This window comes from Aphis gossypii, chromosome 1 (assembly GCF_020184175.1).
Source record: "Aphis gossypii isolate Hap1 chromosome 1, ASM2018417v2, whole genome shotgun sequence".
Lineage (NCBI taxonomy): Eukaryota > Metazoa > Arthropoda > Insecta > Hemiptera > Aphididae > Aphis > Aphis gossypii.
The window spans coordinates 25,583,550-25,608,162 of NC_065530.1; the positions used below are offsets into that span (position 1 = coordinate 25,583,550).

Here is a 24,613-nt window from a genome sequence, read left to right on the forward strand (position 1 = left end):
ACTCGTATTTATTTGGTGCCAAGATTAAAATTGTATACTAATGGGGTCACATGTTCTTACAGTTGCTACACGAGTATTGGGTACCAATTTAATTTCAATAAGAGGTACACTAGTTCGATCCACTTAAAAATGTATGGTACTTTCCGATGGCTGCAACACGATTCTGCAAATTTGCGGAATTTTGTAGATTTTAATGGCCATTGATAGACATGCACGATTCCTCAAATGTATTATATATATATATGATTCCGCTTAAATTTAAATACACCGTTGTCATACAATAATCAATTAATAGTACATGCGAACCGATAATTTTTTTTAAAAAAGTACTCAATGGTGTCAATATGGAAGTATGTTACCAACTAAATTAATTTCACCTGTAATTTGTAAATGTTATTATATTTAGAAAAATATTGAAACAAAAATATTTTCATTTTAGTGCAATGAAATATTATAAATATATAATATTATATGTAGCTGTAACTGGTGTGAATTCTATAATGTATTTGACATATTTTATATTGTACTTTATCTGCAAAATAAAACTGATGGATTTTAACAGTTGATATTTAATTGTTGTGGTCATACGAAAAACAAACGAATTTTTAAAATTTCAAAATGTATCTCATCATAAGAAAATAACTAACCGTACGTCCAAACTACAATATTATAAAATACGACGATAATCCAACAAATCCAATAACGTTTAAAATGTAAACTATATTCTTAACTTTTCTAAAATTTTTTTCAAAGGCGCAGAATCGTTTAAAAAACAAAACGGTTTGTAATATACTATGTTACCTATAACAAAAATACATATACTTGGTTTATACACGTTTTTGGAATGGCAACATTGAATTTAACATTATGCAGAATCGTGTAGATATCAATGGCTATTAAAATCTACACGATTCTGCGGAATCGTACTCCATCGTTTTCGATTATATTTATTACTTATACAGGTATATTTTTTTCGCATTTTTTAGGCAACTTTAAAAATTATCATCCTACAATAAATTATTCAAATGTTTTATATAATACAATCAATCTCGTAAAACAATACACTTTCAACCATAAACGTGTTTTTATTTTTATTATTGCCTAAGCTATAGAACACCAGTCCTCTTTGCAAGTCGTGTACCTACTACATAAAAGGGAAAACAAATGTATTATATCGACTGTAAAAATTAGGTCCTAACTAATGTATTACCGATCCGCTGTAATCGGATTAACATATGCTTGTGTATAACCAAACCAATACTACAAAGCACAACGAGTGCGCTATTATATGAATTTGAAAAAAAAAAATCATTTAAATCACTGGTTTTCGGTGATCCAATTCATATGCACTCGTTTTGATGTTTGTCATTCAATCATTATTAGTATAGGGTGACCATATTTCAAAAAAAAAAAATAAATAAATAAACAGGACACTTTTTAAAATATAGGTATATTGATTGTCAAAACATGAAACAATATACAATATTTATATAAAATAATATGTATTATAAATACTACAAAAAACTGGACAATCCTGTTTAAAACAGGACATTTGGTCACCCTATATTGTAAGTTCTCTAGCTGGAGATTTATGACTTACCGTTGAGCACGTGGACGAACACCGTGGCCGTGTTGGCGTTACTCGGCTGACACGTGTAGTTTCCAGTGTCGGATAGTCCTGCTTTGGTGACCAGCAACCGACTGGTGGTACCCGACTCGGTTTTCTCCGTTTCCAGACTGATTCCGCCGCGACCGCGAGGCGAGTCGAAATCCACTACCTTGGTGCCGTGCAACCACACCACCGAACTGGGCGGCGTCGAGTGCACGTTCACCGAACACGTCAGGCTGATGGTGCTGCCCTTCTTCACGAACACCTCTGGGGGACCGTGGATATTGGCTTGAGCCGCTGTGGACGGCAGAAAAACAAATAAACGAAAAATCATAAGTCAAATCGGTTCATAGGTACGTAACGATACGGTTATATTTTCGCGAGCTGCCGATAGGTACTCGAGTTTATAATATTGTTAATTTAGTCGTTACGAAAAATACAATATTGTGTATGATATAGTACGTTTGGTTTATCGATTGGACTAGAACGTTTAAACTCGACGTCTAGTATAGTATATTTTTTTCCATTACGCTATAATATTTCTTTTACCCTAGATGGTGTACATAACCTCTTTTTCCAAGAAATCAGTTTTTTTTCCGTTATCTTGTGTAAACATAACTACATTTTTTTAAATTTTTTATTTTCGTTCTGTCTTAGTGATAATTTATACTGACTGATATGAATACGTTATGTCGATCGCGTGAATTGATCCCCATAGTATCAACCTGCATTATCATCGTTCGTTCGTGGAAGTATCTACGTTCTTTAAGCGATACAAATAGTTAAAAATGCTAATAGATGATAAAGTATCAGCTTATTGACTTTTTCAGACAAACTCTATTATAATGCAGTTTTGTCTTTCAATACAATGGAAAATAAATATGTGCAAACACTTAAGACGAGTATAATATACTCTATTAATATAATATAATATTATAATATCTAAATTAATAACCGTATAAATAGCAAAATCCTCTATACACATTTGTAATAAGTGTAGTATATTGTTAATGTCTAATATAATACCATAAAGTCATATACCCATAATTATTTCAATATAGTTTTATGGTAACTATGCATGTTCAAATTATTTGGTATATTAAAATAGGTACTATACAATTTCATCAACCTGTTATTATCCCAATTATACGAGATAACATATTTATCTATAGAACGATTCAAAAATAGTTTCAAGTTATTATTTATAAATTCTCAGATAACTATATATTTTCATTTTACAACACTCGAAATATGTCATATGCTCGTTTATTTTGCGCACGCTGAAATGTATTCAAATAATCAAATTGCAACGTTTAAATAACGCCAAAGCAGCGTTTGTTAAGCACAGAGTACGCTACAATGGCAATTTCATTGTGCTTCAGTATTATATTGACGCAAGAACAGGAAAAGCAATTTACACATATGCACAAATATATTATTATAGCAGAAATTTACACAAAATATGAGACAAATCTAAACTACCTATACTATACAATATTATATATCTAGTTTCACAAAAGCATTAACTATCTTTGAAAAGTTGAAATTTGACCAACATAATATTATAAGATTCATAAATTTGAATATACAAATCATGAATATATTTATAATGTACTCATATATGCATGAATTAAAGCAATCCAATCCCATCAAAAATTCCTGAAGCCCATAAAATATTTCCAACTTATCTTCGTTAACAGAAGGAACTGTATCATTTTAATATTAGGTATTGTTAATGACATAACGTATTCAGGAATATTTCTACCCTCCCCTCAGATTTTTAACGATATACTTTACGCCTATGTTTGCACTTAAAAATGAACTAGATTTTTTAGAATTCAAAAATTTTTGAATGTGTGTGAACTGACTTGTAGCTATATAATCATAATAAAAAATTTACTCACTTATTTTTTACGTGCACAATTAATTCTGAAAGCCATTTTGAGAGATATAAAAACATTTTTAACGGTCTACTTTGCAGAAAATTGTTTCAAACAAGTATCGAGTTAATTATGGTAAGAATACAGTAATACATTTATTATTATTATATTTTTTTTCTATTTGTTTGTTAGTTTTATTTTTAAGTTAGGTATATAACATATTGCACATCCAAATAATAAATTAGGTAATAATTATATTTTAAAGAACTTAACCATTATTTTTTTATTTATTTACTTATTTTATTTTGTTCAACATTTTGGGTCTACTTATATATTACTAGTGTTCTATAACGTAATATTTTTTGTTTCAAGAGTATTTGTCTCAAGTTTATTGTATACAATATACATAATAAATATTTTTTTATATTGCCTATATATATGGGCAAGATTAAAAAAATAATTTATAAAATTTAAAATTTTATTATGATTTTACTTTACTTCTCTTAAAATAAATAAAATAATATAGTCAATAAAATAGTAACTTTAAATAAACAATAACTATAATTATTATCTTATAATAATTCTTGGCTTTTATAATTTTAAAATTCTTCAGTACTAATCTATTTTTTTTTTATATATATAGTTATAATAAAGTTTATTGCATTGGATTTTTTTTTTTTAATCATATAAAATAATATAATAAAAGCTATATGTGTTTTAATTGTAACTAGCATTTAAACTATAAAGAATACGCGTATAAAGTAATTGACTATTATACAATTAATTAACTAATTTAGTCTACATTTTAAATAAAATATTAAGCATTTATAATACTTTCTCCTAGACAGCTGGAGTAATAAAACTAATAATTTTATTTTTTTTATAACATCTTAATATTAATATTTTTATTAAGATTAAAATAACAATAAATATTGTATTCCTAGTGGAATAAAAAATACAAAAAAGTTAAGATTTATTATACTAATGCAATCATATTGTGAATAAATAGCATAATTTTTGTGTAAAATTAACATTTGTTACGCATTTTAACTTTATACTGATTATATTTTATAGTTTATTAAATAAAATGAAACATTTTAAATATATATTATTTTATTCTATAATTAATGAAGAACATAATATAAGTTTTAATTAAATCGAAATGTTTACTTTAAAGTTTACGATAGGTATTACCTATAAAGAATTGTTTATAACTATTTTATTTTTCATAGAAAATGTTTCTTGGTTGAGTTTATCCTAGTTATTTTTGGAACAAAAGTTCAAATAGCTCTATATTTGAGAATAGTTAATTTGTATTTGTTTCATGATGTACTAACAATTTTAGAATACATTTTTTTACACACTATATAATAAAACTGAAGTAATAAAAAGTTTGTTTTGTTTAAGTTATGGACAGTTTTTAATTTAAAAAATAAATTTGTTTTCATTTAGAAAACTCTACTCTAAATACTTACTGATAGTATCATTATCACCAAAAAACACTCCGTATTTACCTAATTTGTTATAGTTTAGAACTATAGTACTACACTGTTATTTATTGAAGAAGGACATTGACAAATAATGTGTCAACAGTTATTGAATATAGGTAGGTATAATACAGTCCTTCTCTACAATATAAAACCATCATTTTCTTTCAAATTGAATAAAAAAAAAAAAAAAAATACCATACACGTATATATTATATTATAATATTCATCTATGAATTTTCGTTTTTTGACAATATAGAGTATCATTGTATTCTTTTTTTTTCTTTTTACATTCAAACATACAATAAACATATATTCTAAAGTATAAAAATGACTACTGATAAATGATTCTTCAGTAATAATAATATGATTGTATGAATATTTATTTGTGAGCTGTGATACGAAAACAAATGATAAATCATTGAAGTCTTAATAAAAATTAAGTTTACTTATTGTAACATTGAAAATTGGTTATTTCAATACAAATGTATTAAATTGTGGTTTTTGTTTTTATGATATTAATTTTATTTTTTTAATCAGAACATAAATAAATTTATTCTTGAAACGTATATGATATTTTTTATGTTACACTAGTTATTCTAATTATTATTTAATTTTGAATAGTAGCCAGACCTATTACCGCTATAATTATTCAAATAAGTAAGATACAAATTTGATATAAGACATTAATATTATAAATGAAATATTGTACTATGCATATTTTAGACGTAAGTGCATATAAATGCATATCATTAAATTTTATGTTTTCATTACAAATCTAGGAAAATATTATGAATTTAATTAAATGTGAATTAAATTTAAAATGTACCTTTTAAACCTCTCACATTTTTTTTATGCTTATAAGATTGTGAAGTTATAATTTTAACTATTGAAAGCTAATATATTCAATTGTTATTAATTAAATAGATTATATATCTTTACTGTTTGAAAAAAAAAAAATATTAGTTTTTACTTTTTAGTATTGTTGTAATTTTATGTAAAATATTTATGAAGTTTTCAACTAAAATAAAAAATAATACATTATTACGATTTGTATTTAATAAGAAAAAAAAATTATTTTATTTTTATTTAAAGTATGACGTTCATATTAAGTTTAAATTAATTTAAATTAATTTTATTTATAATCAAATAAAAAATAAAATTTATCTGTATTTTAAACTATATCTAATTTTTGGAGTTCTATATTATAATATTAATAATTTACACCAACATTAAAATGTTTGAAAATAATATAATATAGTATCATATTAATTAATAACTATTAAATGTACATAGTTTTTTCCTCAAATACTTCAATAGTAAATGCTAATGGTCATAAATGATAAATGTGTAGAAGTACCTATATTTTAAAAAAGTCAAATTAATTTAAAATAAGACTAAGAAGGTTTCTTTCGAATTATTGATATGAGATTAAATATAAAAAGTGATAATGAACAATTAATTTTTAAATAATAATGAATTAGATACATGGGGTTATAAAAATGCACAGATATATTATTATTGTTTTATTAAAAATAATATCGAAATATTAAAGTAGAGTGTAGTTAATGATAGCTGGGATATTAAGTGGTTGATTATTTTGACTTTGATGATAGAGGATCGTAACACTTAAATTATGTTTACAACAATAATAATTATATAATTTATTATTCAGTGATTTAATATGTAAACGCAGTGGTTATTACGGCGTAATTGAATTATTTTGCTAACGAATGTAATATTAATATACATACATATATATGTATTTAACAACTAATTACATATGCTAAAATATCATACATACATTTAAAATTGATTTTTTATACGTACTACCTTCGACGTTCAGTTGCACAGCTAAATTGATCTTAGGTTCGGTGTTCACCTGACACTCGTATATGCCAGCATCTCTTTTTTGCACAAATTCTACCTTCAAATCCCATTGTTCGCTATTTTCTGGATGCACGACACTGAAACGTCCGTCTCCAGTATATGTGTGGATGCTAGATGTCAATATGTGCAAGTCTCGTTTTCGCATCCATGAAACCTGCAATCAAACAATATACAAGGTTACAATTATTAAAACGTTGATATCGTGAACAAAATCCGAAACTAATTCCAACGAGAATAAGACACAAATAAACGAATGACCAAAAAATAAATAAATACAAAATAAAATAACAACTTCAATGAAAAACGAAACGTAATTTCCCTGCCTCGCACGGCGACGGCAACGTCGACGCTCATTATTCGCTATCAATCAAACGGATTACGGACGTTCCCTCCGCTTTCCACCATTTATAAATAAATCACTAAGACCTACCAAAATATTAAGTGCCTTATCTCTTGAAATATACGAGACTTTAAAGATCACTGTTATTTAGGAATTTTTCACTCGGCGATATTTCCCCTCAAATAAATGAATACAGCCGTGGCAACTAGCAATGAATCAAACTATTCACCACCATTGCACCGTTATATAATGATGTATAATGATGTTGTCAGTAAGAGTTAAATTCAAATACATTGACCAGCTCATATTTTATTGTTAGTAAGAAAAGAAACACCACGGAGCATAACTAATTTCCGTTATAAATAATATTATAATTTTATTGTATTAACCTGACAAAAATAGATAGGAGTTCATGCATTTTTTGACCTGATTTGTTTATAATTTATTAATCTAAACAAACGAGAGAAACATTGTTCGAATGCTTAATAATAATTTCATTTTTAATAAAACCGATCTATTTTTATACATCATGAAACTATTTTATAGTATATTATGTACAATAAAATACCAAGCATACTTAGCCACATTATTATTTTAAACTAATCATTGACATTTAGTTTTTCAGAATTTTCAATTATAGATAGGTATTTAAATATCATACTTTGAAATACTTATATCTTTTATAAGGTAAGAATCACTTTTTTTTTTTTAGAAATCGTTACACGCATTTTTTTTTGTTATTGACCGTATTAATGATTCCAAACTGAAATTTTAACTACTAATTATTGAGTTTTTAGTGTTGTTACATTTTGTATACTTTAAGGATAGTCCATGAATAATGATCAAATTGAAGCTATAAAGATAACAATAATTATATCAATAAATATTCATCTTCTAACATTTTTTAATTTATAAACGTTTTACAAATATAATAAATAGGTGCTATTGTAAGTACTAGACTAAATACGAAACGGATACATAACATTAACACATTGACATTATAATAATTACATAATATATTTTATTTTTTAAAAACGATAATTGTTCAGTGTTCTAATGCTGAATTAAAAAAAAAAATCAAAATTGAATTAAAAAAAGTTGTTTCTCATTTGAAAAAAAAAAATATAAGTTTGATCATAATAGAAAAACTTTTAAATATAATTAAAGATATAAGTATTTTCAAATACGATCTTTAAAGAATGCATTCAAAAATATTTTATCTTAATAATTCTAAGAATTAAAAATGCAATAATTGCTTTATTAATGGATAAACGAGGGTTTGGTGTTTAGTGAATCATCCTGTATGTATGATATTATATTTACCTACTGTAAAATGTGAGCCATTATTATTTTTTTGGTAGGTAGGTAGAGAAAAATGATATCCGTGAAAAATAAATTGGTGAACAAAGCCAGTATTAAGGGGTGACGTAAAAACTGTTTGCAAATAATTGTTTCAAAAAAATGTACAAGGCGTATTCTCTCTGTGTATAGTAGTTTTATTTTTTATTATTACGATTACTAAGGGTATCAAACAAAATATGAATTCCATAACTTGCGTATGGCATGCAGATTTCCCATACAATCTAAACATCAAAAGAAATTATATTAATGTTTTTTTTGTCCTAGAATTTGGGTTTGTATGTTAAATCATAACCGTAATTTATTCAACGACGGCGCATATATGGTACGCGTACAATAAAATATTATCTGCGAAGTAAAAACGCTATTTAAAAATTTCTAATATAAGATTGTCATTGTTTAAACTTTAAAGAACAAATAGTTCTTGTATTTAACTGATAAATTTATTTATAACACAATTTAGCTTTGATTTTCAGTTAAATAAGAAAAATATAATGTAAAGACATATTTAAGCCTAAAATAAATAAGTTTTATTTTAGATTCTAAACAGATTGATATTGTGTGTTCAACGATAAATATTGAAGCAAAAGAAATTTATAATTGAATTATATACAATATACATGGAATGTTTCCCTTATATATATATTATTATTATTAATTATTTCATGTATATTGAGTCTAATATTTAAAATATTTTTGGGGTACATTGGTATTTTATTATATGGTATGGTATTACAACAAATTTGTCTAACCTACTGAAATATTAATTTATGTTTAAAACACGTCTTAGTATAATCTAACATAGATTAATAACTATTTTTAGAAGTATATTATATTGGTCCAAACATCTCCATAATCATTTTTATACAATATAATTTATTATCGGACTCAAATTTAACTCTATGGTTATTTATAGGATTCACTCAATAATAAAGTATGCTAAAAAAATGTAATTATATTATGTAAAAATGAGTTCCTGTATTTTTTTACTATCAAATTTACCAATTAAATTGATAGCTGCCAATAATGTCTTTAATAACTGTATAGGTAATAAAACTTTGTTTAATATCAATGACCAACTATTGTTTGAATTAGATTTAGCACATTGATAAAACACATCTTTTAGGATAATGATAAAAAAAATTATATAAAATCTACGAAAGAAAACTATTTGGGTAAGTGACTTTTTTTCAATAACTCTAAATAATTTTTAATTGAAATAATAATTATAAATTAAGTTTAAATTATTTAATTTTAATTAGACAATTATACTGACTTCTCTAAATTGTCTTAAACACAAATTTATATATTCTAATTTAAGCTTAACATTTTAAATGTATATTAAGAACTACAAATAACTTTTAAACATAGATAAAATATACAAATATTTGTGTTTGAGTAGGTACATTTTATAGCTAATTTAGGCTATATAGCTTGTAAAATTTTGAATTAAAAAAAAAAAAAAATACGGGACTATAATATTATTATAGTTTTACATTGTTTTCTTTTTTTAGTTTTATAATTAAATATGAAATTGTTCAATATAAATATATTGTATATCTAATTAAAAAAATACAACGACCATTTTTAATGATTTGTGATTATATTATATGTAGATTAAAATATTACAGTAAAAAAAATTATAAACTTTTTGTTTATATTTAAAAAAAAATTCCAACTAAAAGTATAATCTAATTAATTGGTCATTATTTTGTTAAAATACGGCTGAATTATATCGTTATTTGATATGCAATATTTAAATCACTTTTTTAAATTGATATTATACATTTATATATACTAAACTCTTTACCTTAAATTTTTGTATTATCATATATTAAGGAAAAATACTGTTTCTATATTATATTCATCAAACAAAATTTCACCATTTTATTAAAAAAAAAAAACTAAAAAAAATACAGTTTCTAGAAATTTAGTACCATCTGCTGTGACGTCCCAAAATGATTTGTGTAATTAATACTCAGATCTTAAGAAAATATGTAATTAAAGTTCAACAAACACTTAGATGATACGATTTTGTTTATTTAATGATTTATTTTACTTTTTGAAATTTAAAATGCTTAAAAATAATGTTGATCCGTTAAAAGTTTGAAGAACTGTTAATGATTAATTTTGAATTTAATTGTGTTCCAAATTTTTATATTTATTTAAAAACAGAATCTTGCATTATTATGTATCATGTTTATACATCAAAAGTGTATAAAGATAATAACTTTTCAAGCTATAGGTACTCTTTGATTAAAACAATTATTAAGCACTTATTTTTAAAATGTAATGTTTACAATAATTAATTAAATTTTCTTGAGATTTATTATGAGTCGTAATAATTATATTGAATTATAGTTTTAGATAGCAAATTATAGATTTATGTATAGAGAATTTTACTGTTGAGATTAAATATTAATTAAATAAAAGGTAAAAAAAGATAGGCAAGTACCGCTCTCTTGTACATAAGGTGTTGTATGGGTCACTATTATGGGAGTGTTAATTTTGAATTCAATGATGTATCATCGTATACAAAAAACGATTCTTAGTGGTTACTTTTTAATTTTAATATTACGGTAGATTGACACAATTTTTTACAAAAATATTGAGTTTATTTTATACTTAGGTTCTTGTAAATTTTTTAAGTTTTGTGGTCATTTGTTTTAGAAGTATAACAATATAAAAAATCTATTAAGTCAAACAATTTAGCGTACAATTTTCTGCTTTCCTCATTTTTTTGCTTGTTTTTCCGTATTATAGTAAAAAGAACTGTGGATTTTTAATTTTGACTTCTTTAAAGTAAAAACTAAATACAATTTTCTATTGAAAAATGTCCTTAAAGTTGAAAATTGAAGTATTTTATGGACAACTTTATGTGAATACTGTACTCATACACACATATACTACAAAAAAAACATATTATTGTATAATTAATACATTTATCGCTCCGCTTAGAATCTAAAATGTTAATTTAAACTTTTTAATTGAATAAATAGAATTGCCTTTATGATATAACTTACTTTTCTATGTATCAGATGACCTGAATTAAAAAAATATATATTTAATTATGTATCAACCAGGGTGAATCTTAACAAGTTAAAAAAAAATACAACTAGTTAGAAATAATAACAATAAAAAAAAATATATAATAATAAAAGGTAATGGAATAAGATAATTAAGTGTTATCTGGCTGATATTATTTAAAATAAAATAAAAAACTTAGAGCCGACAATAGAAAAGTATTGAAAAAGTGATAGTTTATTTCAACTAATATAATATGTGGAATTTATGTTTATTCATAATATTGTTGTTATGCTGGGCATGGTGAAATAATATGATACGATGATACTAGATATTAGGTTATTATGATTAATTAATATCTTTGCAATACAATATATTATATTGTTATATTATGCATTCCACTATTAACTGTTTCTTATAATATAGTGTCTATATTAATATTTACATGATAATATGATGTACATGGAGTATTTTACTACTCTATGATGAAATAACGTTTATCCGTGGAAAATCTTCTTGATACATAATTATTATACATCACATTATACCTATACTCATGTACTTTATGTCTGATAATGTTTTTCGTGTATAACTTTTTACATTTTCAAACTTTTAGTAATATCTTTAAGTATTTTCAGTTAACTTAATTGTTTAACAATTATATTTATGATATATTGATAACATATTCGAAATTCGAATGAGATCATAATGTCATATCAGTTTTAGCTATAGTTTATTATATTTATTATGATATTAAAGCATTGATAAATTTATTTTTATTTTTAATATTTATATATTTTTAGCATTGATGACGATATTATGATAGGAAGTTGTTATATATATATATATATATATATTTGGTTTAAAAAACTAAACGATTAAATTAAATTTAAACATTTAAAAAAAATCAAATAAAATGTTTTTAAATCCATGTATATTTATGTTATGTGGGGTATAATTCATTTAACAATAGAATTTTATAGCTTGAGTAAATCAACAATAAATAAATATAAACACATACATAAATAAAACAGTATTATGGAATTACATTTCATGATATCATTCCAATTAAGACATTTTTTATTTTTATTTTAATAATTCATATAAGTACATGACTATAATAATTATAATTGTATGAATGATTTATTATAAGACAATATTTTCTTCATCAGTTATTCATACTGTGATTCTCTATCTCTTTTGTCTTTAACATATAATAATGTGTATATTAATGAAGCTAAACCAAACGAAATACGTCAAAAGCTCTGTAATAGTTTTAGTTGAATTCCGTTTACAGCATTGAGAAATAAACTAAAATCCCATAACCTACGACAAACGTAGAAAGTCAAATAGCAGTTTAATACAATTTAATTTCTCAGACACGTATTACTTCTTTGATGTTGACAGCTGCTGTAACTTTTGCAATATGCATACCTACGTGTTTTATTCGTTATACTTTATTTTTAATTGTTTTTAGACTCATTATATGCTTTAAAACTTTGAAGTGGTAGATATTTAATATGAATATGTATTATATTGAACTTATGTCGTATTATAAAATAAATAAATATTTATTTACATCTCCTAATGAGTAATAAAAATTACATATTATAGTATTTAATATTTATACCTACTAATTTTGAAGATTTTTTAAAACTACATGAGAATAACATTTTGATCGCTCACTCCGAAAGTCAATTGTTACATTGATCAAACATTTGAAATTAACAGAATTTATTTATTCATAATATTTTGGTAATATAATTTAATAATGAGAAACGATTTAAAAAATATATAGAAGAAAAAATGATTAGTTTTGTCCAGGGGAAAGCATATCATCAAGTTATGAGATTTTTATATTTTAAATTAGGCATTTACTTAGATTTATAAAAGTTCAATACATTTTTACAATGGGACTTAGTAATTAATTTATAATGTGTATAATATATTTATATGTTAAGATGATTGTGTGTGTGTATACTTTGCAAGCAATTTCATTATAATTAGCTATCTGAAATATTAACCATTGCTGAAAATGGGAGCAATAAGTTAGAATCGACTTTAAAATTAGTCTAATGTGATGTTACTATGGGGTTCTTGTTGAAGGATATGTTTGTAACTTCAAATTTGTAATTGTTCTTAAATACCGAATAATCAGCACAGATGCCTGTAATAGTCGTAATTATTGCCTACTCTAGCCTTGACCAACAAATTTAAATCGACTAAAAAATAAAAATATGATTCCATTTATAATCTAATCTAATCTAATATATCAATATATATTATATTTTAGTAACTATTAGTATAATAATAGGCATGTATGATGTTTTAAGAATCTTTTATTGTTGACCGAAATTTCTGTGACGTTATTAATTAATTTATCATTGGATTCAATGAAATAATAATAATAATAATAAAAAAAATGATTTTATCGGTGTTTGGGATTAAAAGAATTTCAAAGTTTTTTGTTAGATGTGTTCGATTTATACGTTCTATTTCTTAAATAAAAATACTTATAATATACGATAGTAGTAATATAAAAATCTGAAATAAGCGCTGATAGAGTTGCTTAATAATTATTATTGAGTTACTTAATATTTTGAATGCACTATAGAATTTTATTTTGTTCCAAGAAAATCCATTTATTTTCAAATATAATATAACTCAAATTTCCGTACAGAAAACGTATTTTCTACTACTGACATAGGTTAGCGATAACAATACAATAGTGTTTTACATTGTCATAATAATTTATAACTTAAATAGTTTTCATTTAAAATTATAGAAAGGAGGATAGTCTGAGCTGATTTTGATCATATGGTTTATTCGTCGAATTATATGATTAACTCGATTGTAGTATGTCTGGTATGACATCTTCCGTATCGCACTCTCGTTTCAGTTAAGACCAAACAGTATGACTAAGTATTTTAAAAATAAGAATTATTTAAAAATTATAATAAAATTATATATTCCAGTTAGGTTAGGTTAGATTAAACTCAATCTTCTAAAATATTCACAACATTTTCTTTTTTTTTTTTTACTATATTTTATTATATCTAATTATTTTAAAAAATATCTTGAACATAACAATTTGATATAAATGATTATTATTATTTCATTTTAAATCGGATAAGAAGAAATATACAAATACAAATTTTAAGAATAGTATACTTATTAATAGTTTCACAGATGTATAGAAAAATATTAGTTCTTATTAAATTTTCATAAAATATGTAGGTACTATATAATATACATTAGTGTTGTTAGTAACCTTATGTATATTTTAAAATTCAGACCTGTAATTTATATCCACAGAATAACATAACACGGAAAATATTATTAATAATAATGAAGGTTAATGTCTTATTGGATACATTTTTAAAATGTATAAGTACTTTTAGTCGAGTAAAGGTTTGGAAATACAAGTCTAATATTTTGATCATATATTTAAAATGAACCATAACATATTGTATAATCATATCGATTTTATTTTATAATATAGTATTGAATTACGGTGTTTCGCCAAATACTCAAAAAAACACAAAATGGTTTCTTATTGTTCAAGTTCAAACGTTAATGATTTTAACACTAAATTCCGCATATCTTAATTATTATGGAAATGTTACACTGTGCCATGCAAAACTTATATGAGCTTTTTGCGCAAAATCAAATTAATGGTATTTTAGTCTTACAAAGTCTATAATATACACCTAAAACTAACTTCAACAATGAGCAAAAAGCTGATATTCCGTATCAAGGAACAAACATTTCAACTTTTTTTTCATAGACATAATTTATTAGATAAATTATTTATCAATTTTTGTTTCTAGTAAACAAAATTTACATCTACTTATATAATATCTTTGCTCAAAAACTAAGAAATTTTTAACAGTTTTGAAGTATTGTTTTAGTAATTAAGGAAGTATTTATACTTACATCATATTTATATCTAATTATTATACATTTTTTTATGTACTATAATTATTTATAAACCTTGTAAAACTATGCAATAAATTGATTAGATTTTATTTTGTATTCTATCTTCTTTATACACTGTACATCTTTAGTTACTAAGTACCTATAGATATTTAATTGTTACATTGTTATTTATAATTTTTAAAAAAAGTGATTTTTATGATATTGTGGATTGTACTAATATATAATAAAATATCTTTACTTAAAAATGTTTAAGTTATATTTTTTTACCAGAGTTGTTATTATATAATACATTTTTGAATATAATATTTTGTTTAGTCTTGTTTTATTTTTTAGTCGTATTAATCGTATTATCCTTGTATCTTGTTAGTTAAAATATTGTTGTTGATTAAAGAAACTAAGATTAATAGAATATTCACTCATAAAACAAGATAAAAAAAAATGTTAATTTATAGTATAAATTACTTTAGGTAATGTATTGTGTAGAAAAAAACAATTTTTTTTTATTACAATTCTTATTTGTAAATCGTAAATGTGCATCTTATTATAAAATAAATCACCATTAAGCACATTACGATTTTAACTTGATAGTTATACTGTAGAATTTACTTATTAATTGTTCTTACTCATTGGTACATTTTACAACATATTTAATTTGAATAATACATAAGTATTCTTTGTGTATACTATGAAACATTACAATATCATCTCTATCAAATTATTTAACACATATGATTTTTTTAAAAAAATGATACACGTGTTAAAAAAAATATATTTAATGGCTGAATATAAATTTTCGATTCTCTTTGGATGGCGAATTCAGCGAATTTATGAAGTGTTAAATCGAAACAAAGATCACTATTTTACACGATTCTATTGGAATACATACATCATTCAATAGAAAACATCTATTCAGTATTCTCAAGCAGTTTGTGTTCGGTTCATTAGATTTCTTCGGTATTTCATACTTTCCCAACATATTGTATAAAGATATTTTGTATGTTCACTAGATAAAGAAATAAAACAAATTTGGTAGTACGTTATTCCGAATCGTGTATATCTGAAAACTCAACGACTGTGACCAATTTCTTTATTTTAAAATTATCAGCTTAATATAAATATAATAAGTACTAAGCAGTTAGAGCAATATAATATTTTAATACATACTTAATATAATAAATATATACTTATATTTAATATAAGTTAATATGTAGGAAATATAATAATTTCCATACTTTTATGTATCTATTGTACAACCATAAATAAAATTAATATAAAAAAAAAGAAACAGAATATTAGATTGATTTAGTCACTAGCAAGAAACCTATTATTTATATATATATATTCACAACAACAACCTTTTCAATATAATATGATATGAAACAGTATATACTTAAGGTATATAATTTATGTGCATATTTTGTGTACATACATCCTTGACCAAGCCAAACAGATTTTAACCTCACACTCTATTGGGCAAAAGAAAAAGGTAGGTATCATCTTCAAATTTAACATTATACTTAAAAAGAAACTGCTAAGTACGAGCCATTAACCACCGGTCATTACAGTTCATATTTAATGTAAAAATATGAAGAACTCATAATCAACACTTAAATAACATACTTATAATACACTATTTTAACATAAAAAAATAAGAAAGTCAACAAATATTAAAAAGTCATACTGCGATCTATATAAGTCAAAAGGGGAAATTATACTATCAATATAATATCATCTCTTATATACCTTAGTTACTAAATAAAGTATTTTATGTGTTTTTATTTAATATTGGTGTATACATTATTTATAAATATATTTTTTCATACCTAAAATCATATCTATCATACATAATATAAATTACAGTCTTGAGTTCAAAGTATACTCTGCTCATAGAAACTTAAGATTAAGAAGAATTTAACTCTATAGAATACACTACCTATGATTATTAGTTTGTAATTGGTATACATGCTTTGAGTGTATTCTTTAAGTTATAATAGTCGTAATAATCTAAATATTAATATATTGCATTCCACCGTGAAATAAGGTTTTGTATGTTCAAATAATTTCAATATTAAATTAAACTCAAAGTAAATTTATCCCATCTTGTTTATGTATAAGTTATAAAGTGCATACCAATAAGTTACAGTACTCTTGACTATTGGTTATAAGTGCGATAACGTAGGATATCTCTGATTGCCACGACCTACACTTAACATATAATATACATATCACAAATCCTTCTCATAATTAATTTACTTTGAGTAAACAATTTAGTCAACATAAACTCTGATCAATTAACCATTTATAAAACACATAGTATAGCAAAGAAATAATATTTTTCATCAAGCCTAAACTAATTTAAATGTTTCTCCGATTTAGAACAGCCATTTTAAGTGAAGAAGGGAAAATGTTTAAGCATTTTATTCATAAATATTTGAAAAAATATTTATAATGTAAACTCACACATGTAACAAATTCGTATAGATACTGTAGATGATAATACTATAGCAGTGATCTGTTCCACATGAAAATAGTAAAATAATCAAATCTAACCCGAAAAGTTATATTACCATAAAATTGACTGGTGCACTATATAACACTCTTATTCATAATTACTAGTTACTAACCTATCTATGTGTAGAAAGCCATAATCCTCCCCTTCCTCTCTTCTATCACGGGCTCTTCACCATGTATAACTTCCAACATTTTTGTGTTGCTCATACCCATGTTTAACGTTTAACAGTATTGTAAAAAAAAAATTAAAGTGATTGGAACGTTTGATCATTAAAAATATAAAGAAATATTTGCATATACTACATTCCAGCTGAACCCACACATAATATTTTCCATAATTTAACGTATTAATTTCATCTAGTATAATATATATTAGTTTATTTAACAACATAACTTAAAAGTTTACACGCATAATTTTATTTTAAACCACGAAAATGTTAAATATTAATATTTTAAATTAATTAATTAATATAATAAATGGAATCTAACTAAATCATTTATTTTATTTTAAGCTGAAGTCAAAATATCTCAATTTATTATTATTTAAATATAATAAACGGTTACTACAGTTTAATATTTATATAATTATTGAGCATCATCTTAAATAATAATGCGTTAAGTGTTTGTAATATTTATTGAACTTTTACACAAATTGTTTAATAATTGTTGTAGATAATTATATATTTCTTAAAATACAAAAAAAAAAAAAATTAAAATCTTTATAAATAAAATAACAGATATATCTTACGTTGAATAATTATATTTGGTATTTAAAGTATAAAAGTTACTTATTTATACTTAGTTGGAGCAGCAGCTAATTTGACGAAAATAAGTTTTATACCATTCAAAACACGTGCTAAATTTATTTTGAAGACATTAAATACTTAATTTCGTTAAATTCCGAGAAAAAAAAATATTTTTCTAAGTGACTTGCACTTTTTGTGGCTGTTAAAAACATAATACTTTATTTCGGGTATTAAGTTTTTTGAAAATGGCATTTATTGTGATTGAAATTTTAAAAAAAAAGTTTCAAAAACGCAGTGTTTTATAATGAAACTGTAAAATTATTATACGCTAACATAAATTACGTGAAGATTTTTTTTAATGTTTCTATTTCAGTAAAGAAATTGTTAGCATTAAAGAAATGCGGCGTATTATACAACAATCATCAAGGCACTCGGTACCGATGTCATTTTTCTCAAAAAACAAACTTTTCGGTAATGGCTAGTTATTCAATATTTTTTTCTTTTAATTAATAAAAGTAGACAATTTAAATTTTGAACACAATTTCACATAAATCTTATAAATACGTCAATTTCAGGAAATTTCGATTATTTTATAATAAATTGAAACTTAAATGTACGTACAATAAACGTATTTTCTACTAATGATATAAGATAAAGATAACCATAATAGTGTTATACATTGTCATAGTAATTTATAACTTTAATAAATAGTTTTCATTTAAAAGGATAGCGAGGAGGATGATATTGGCTGATTTTGATCACGCGGTTCATTCGGTGAATTATGATTCACTCGATCGTGGTGTCACACCTTTCATCCTGCTCTTCCGCAATGGTTAATATCGAACAGTATGGGCGCCCGGGAATTGGGCCACTATTTGTATGATTAAATATCATTAAAAAAATAGAGTTCTTTATAAATTATAATGTAATTATGTATTCCAGACATTTCAGTATTACTCTGCACATCTACAACGCATAGATAGAAATCAGGAGTTATTTTATAGGACTTTTTTTATAATTTTTAAAAGCTGAGCCTATGGGTCTAACCCTCCTTAAATTGTACGAAGATTATAAATTCTTTTTCTAACTAGATACTTTCAATAAATTATTGTTTGATAAATAACAAATATAAAAATGTTTGTATTGTATTATTGTTAGTTTTTTTTTTCTTTAAATGTTGGTATATTTCAGTTAGATTGAAAAAATCTTACATATGTGTTAAAAATCCTTAAATTTGTAAAAATATTCAAAAAAAAAAAAAAATATCCTGTTTGAAATGTGTATTCGCTGAAACATATATTTTTTCTAATGAAATTGTTTGGATAAGCAATATTATTGGTATAAGTTTCTAAGTCCAAATCTTGCTAATATTATTATATTACGTGAACGCGTAGCCTAAAATAATATTATATTCCTACAGTGACAATAATATCACTATTACGTACGACGAATACTGTGTATTTTACGCGTATAGTGCATTAGTGTAAAATGTTATCAATATAGATCGTAATGGTTCGTCGCAAATGTAATTTTCTAGTTGGCGGCACGGCGTACACCGTAATATTATTTTTCTGTTGTACGAACTCGACCCCAGGGCCCAGAGAGTACACCGGGCGTGTATACGCGTACGAAACAAGATCTATCACCGTCCTCGCAGGTTTCGATTATGTATTTATTTATTTTTTCACGGTGACCGGGACGGGAGTTTAATAATATGACATGTTCATTATTACACCACCGCGGTTGGTGTGTGGTGCAGGTGGCAGAAACGGCAGCGGACAAGTCGCCTGCGCCGCGGGGTAGCAGCAAGGGATTAACAAAGGCAATAATAATGTGCACGTGAACAAAAGGGTTGTATCGCGTGGCACGCGCAGGATAGCCCGGCAACGGCGATGGCATCGTCGTCTTCGTATATAATCGCGGACTCATAGCAAAAGGGACAAATTATTCCGAAGTTTAGTCTGTGCGATTCGTAAACAGATTAACGGTGGCGGCGGGCCGACCGCCTCTCGTGTGCCGCTAGATTGTTGGCACCGGAAGCCGTTATGTAGGCAGGATACTATATAATACTATACTGGTGCCGCTGCTTCTGCTGCTACTACTGCTACTACTACAACAACAACAACTACTACTACTACTACTATTATTCTTGCCGATCGATAACACCCGACACCGTCTTCCGATGGGTCATCGGCGGCAGTGCTAACGATTCTCCTTAACATCAGAAACAATATTTTGGTCTGGCGAATAACGTGCGTGTGTGTATTCGTATGCTTGTCATCACGTTGTACATTTTTCACTGTATTTCACTTCTCTACTTATATATATATATATATTAGGTATTAAGTCTGCTAAAGACCACTGTTTAATGTTCACGTTTTGACTTTGCCGATGCGTTTATATACAACACACCCGACGTAAAATTAACGTAAAAGAATATAATATATACTCGCAAACTCTAGATATATTTTCTTATAAATTGAAGTATATATATTAGTATTAGCATATTTAGTATATATATATATTATATTAAAGCACTGTGAATTAATTACTATAAGAAATGCGTAGACCGGATGTTTGGTCACTTATTATAAATTGAGATATCTTTATGCAAAACTAGTAATATATTTATATACATATTGGTTATTGTACCCCAACAATATTTTTTTTATAACCTCACCTAACCTTATGGTGTTTTATAAATTATAGTGAAGTATTCTTAAAATATTTAAAACTCTAATTAGTTAAACACAAAAACATGTGAGTCACGGAACATTATATGTGTTTTTGAAAAAAAAAATTATTGTTAAAACATTAATTTAATTATTTTTCCCCAAAATTTTTTTTATAAATATTCTAATGCGTTAAGATTTGTAATAAACAACTAAGTGTTATAAAATAAAAAAAAAATCGGACGTACCTCAATTCCAATAACGTACTTGACTGTCTTGACTATTAGAATGCATATTATGTACCTACTAGTTTAACATACCGATAAAATACGCGTATTGCATACATGAATGAAAGTTGTATAAAAAAATGTACAGCAATAGGTATAGACAGTAGAAAAATGTATACTATGTATCAATGGTTCCGATAAGGAATTTCAGATGAAAATAAAAGAGAAGTCAAATTTGGTAGAGTTTATACCCTATAAGTTGGCAACTGGAAATATTTTAAAGTTATACACCAAGCGATTTTGTTATTGATTTTGTCTAAAATGCTGTCAAGAAAGAAAGGTATATTTGAATAAAATGGAGGTATAGAATATATTTAGAATATAATATTTTTACTATGATTTTTTATTAATTCTATATTCTCACGTAATTGAAAAAAATGTAATATATGAAGTACACTTAGACTCAACATATTCTAATTAAATGCTTGTATTGGTATATTATTAATTTGGTGTATAAAATAATGGTTTCACGATTATTGTTGATTTTTACTAATTGTAATTATTATTTCTCATGCTCAAATAATACACAAAATTCAAACATTTTTCATAACATTTTTTTATTTATATTTATCGGAGCTAAAACTAATTATAACTTTTTTTAAATTGTATACAAGAAATCAATTTCATTGTCACATAATGATATTAAACATAGAATACATATAGTAAATCATTTGCGACTAGTTTAATTTGATATTTTTATCAGTAAAAACAAATGGGTAAGTAGGTATTATTTATCCATTATTACATTATTTAAAAAGTGATGTAGGAAAAAGTAAATTTTATCTTTATTAAACTTTGGTTAGTTAAAAATTGCTTTCATTGGAGTTGTACTCTAATAATAGAAATATGTAAATTATTATTATTATTTAAGAAGATAAAACTGCATACTAATATATATATAATGAAATGATTAATTATTATATAAATTAAATATTAGTAATTTGTTTTATTGCGAATTATTATTATGTATGTATATTGGATCGAACCTATTACAAACGGTAGTTTATCAGTGGCCATAAATAATACAATTATTTTAATCTATTAATTTATTATTATTTGCATTGAAAATACGCCATTGTATTCTACATTATGTTATGTCTTAAAATGTATAATGTATTTACTACCTAGGTTTTTTTTTTTAATTTAAATTTTTGAAATAAAAAAAGTCTAGTTAAATTTAAAATTAAAATTGATAAGTATCAAAATTTATATTGATGTGATTCTTACTATACATAATTTAAGTTGTCATTATTTCTTTTTAAAATAACTTTATATTAAAAATGTTTATTAATATGATTAGAACAGATGTAGCTTTTTTCTTTATTATAATAGCACGTCGTAATTACTAATTGTTTAAACTTCCTTATCAAATTATTATTTGAGTATAAGTACATATTAAATTTTACTTACTTAATTACCTACTTTACTCGTCTAAACTAATCGAATCATAAATATAAAACACATTCAGTTTATTTATTTCTATACCTACATCACTAAATATTTATATTAAAGAGGTACTAATTAATTATTTAAAATAAATATATTTTAGCTTTAAATAATTATTTATAATTTTTAAAATAAAATAAACGTTTGTTTAATGTCCAATAACTATAGTTTTTAGTTTTTAGGTACACTGATGTAGACAATTTTAATTGAAAATAATAAACTATAAATATGTTGAAAACGGGATGTCTTTGAAAAATAGAAATTTAAAAATGCAAGGGTTTTCTCGTCGAATGCTTTTTATTATATAGCCTTCAGTTATGTTTTGTTTTTTTTTTTTTTTTTTAATACTGAATAATGTTTAAAACTCGTACATATATGTGTATTTCCGTTTATGTCTTAGATTGTTTCCAATACGCGTGGGAGGTCGCGTTTGGGTGAGGTACAAAGTAAACATATGGGACTCCTTATTTATATATAGCTCAGGACGAAATAAATAGCTAGAAAATCGAATGTAGTGGTAATGATGAAAAAAAAATGGTATTTCTACAGCAAAAATGTATACATTTTTATAAATCTAAAATAAGCGAACGTATTTCGATTTTATTCCATTGAAATGGGGAGAATCGAACGCACCGTGTACGCTACTATGTTCTTGACGGGAAATTCGAAAGGAATATGTTTAAAATACTGTTGAACGGTATTAATATTCTTTCCGAAAATATGCGAAAATAAATGGAAGACAAGTAGGTAGTAAAAATAAGATGGCGCTGGAAGAAATCGCTCACTCGTTCCACTCGTCGTACACGGTGGTAATAGTTCGTGCAATGACGCTCAAGTAGTTGTATACATATAAGTCGTTCGGAAGATATTAAATTTCCTTGGATTACTCTGCGTTTCAAGTCGTAAAATGACACGAGTGTCATTAAAAAAAACCACACATACGCCATATATAATTGACAAGAGCAGAAACGAGCAGCACTAAATTGTTCAAAAGTCGTGTTGGGACATCAATGATGTTATAGACTTAAAAATAAAATCCATTAACTGGAAAAATGTTCCTTCAAATACTATTATTAAAACATTCACCATAATATGAATGTCCAATGCACGGTTGATGGTTCACAAAAATCTTTAAAAATCTTATTTTCACATTTTCAAAACAGAATAAATGTTAGAAAGGTATCTTTAAAACCAATTATCTTTTACAGTTATTTTATTAAGTTACTAGACACTATGGAAGACACATATTTGTTCAAATTCCCAAAATTTAAATTAATTAGAGTTTTATTGTACATACTTAAAGTCTTGAAATACATAGTCGAAAAAACTCCAATATATTTAAAAACAAAGCAAACAATATAATAAAAACGAATATCTCTATAATAGTTGTATAATTATGAGATTGTATTAATGTGGTAGCAAC

The 24,613-nt window shown here is 24.7% G+C and overlaps 1 protein-coding gene across 2 annotated transcripts in view; it reads right to left on the bottom strand.

Annotated features, from left to right (window-relative positions):
• Positions 1 to 24,613, bottom strand: part of LOC114122389 (zwei Ig domain protein zig-8-like) — a 242,296-nt gene that overhangs the window by 6,986 nt on the left and 210,697 nt on the right. The window contains exons 4-5 of one of the 2 annotated variants that reach the window (XM_050197538.1): positions 6,810 to 7,020; positions 1,601 to 1,906 (exon numbers count right to left, since the gene is read on the bottom strand). In XM_050197538.1, coding sequence (XP_050053495.1) covers positions 1,601 to 1,906; positions 6,810 to 7,020 — 517 coding nt within the window. Of the gene's footprint in view, positions 1 to 1,600; positions 1,907 to 6,806; positions 7,021 to 24,613 lie in introns of both variants that reach the window. The other variant, XM_027985038.2, reaches the window with a different exon arrangement.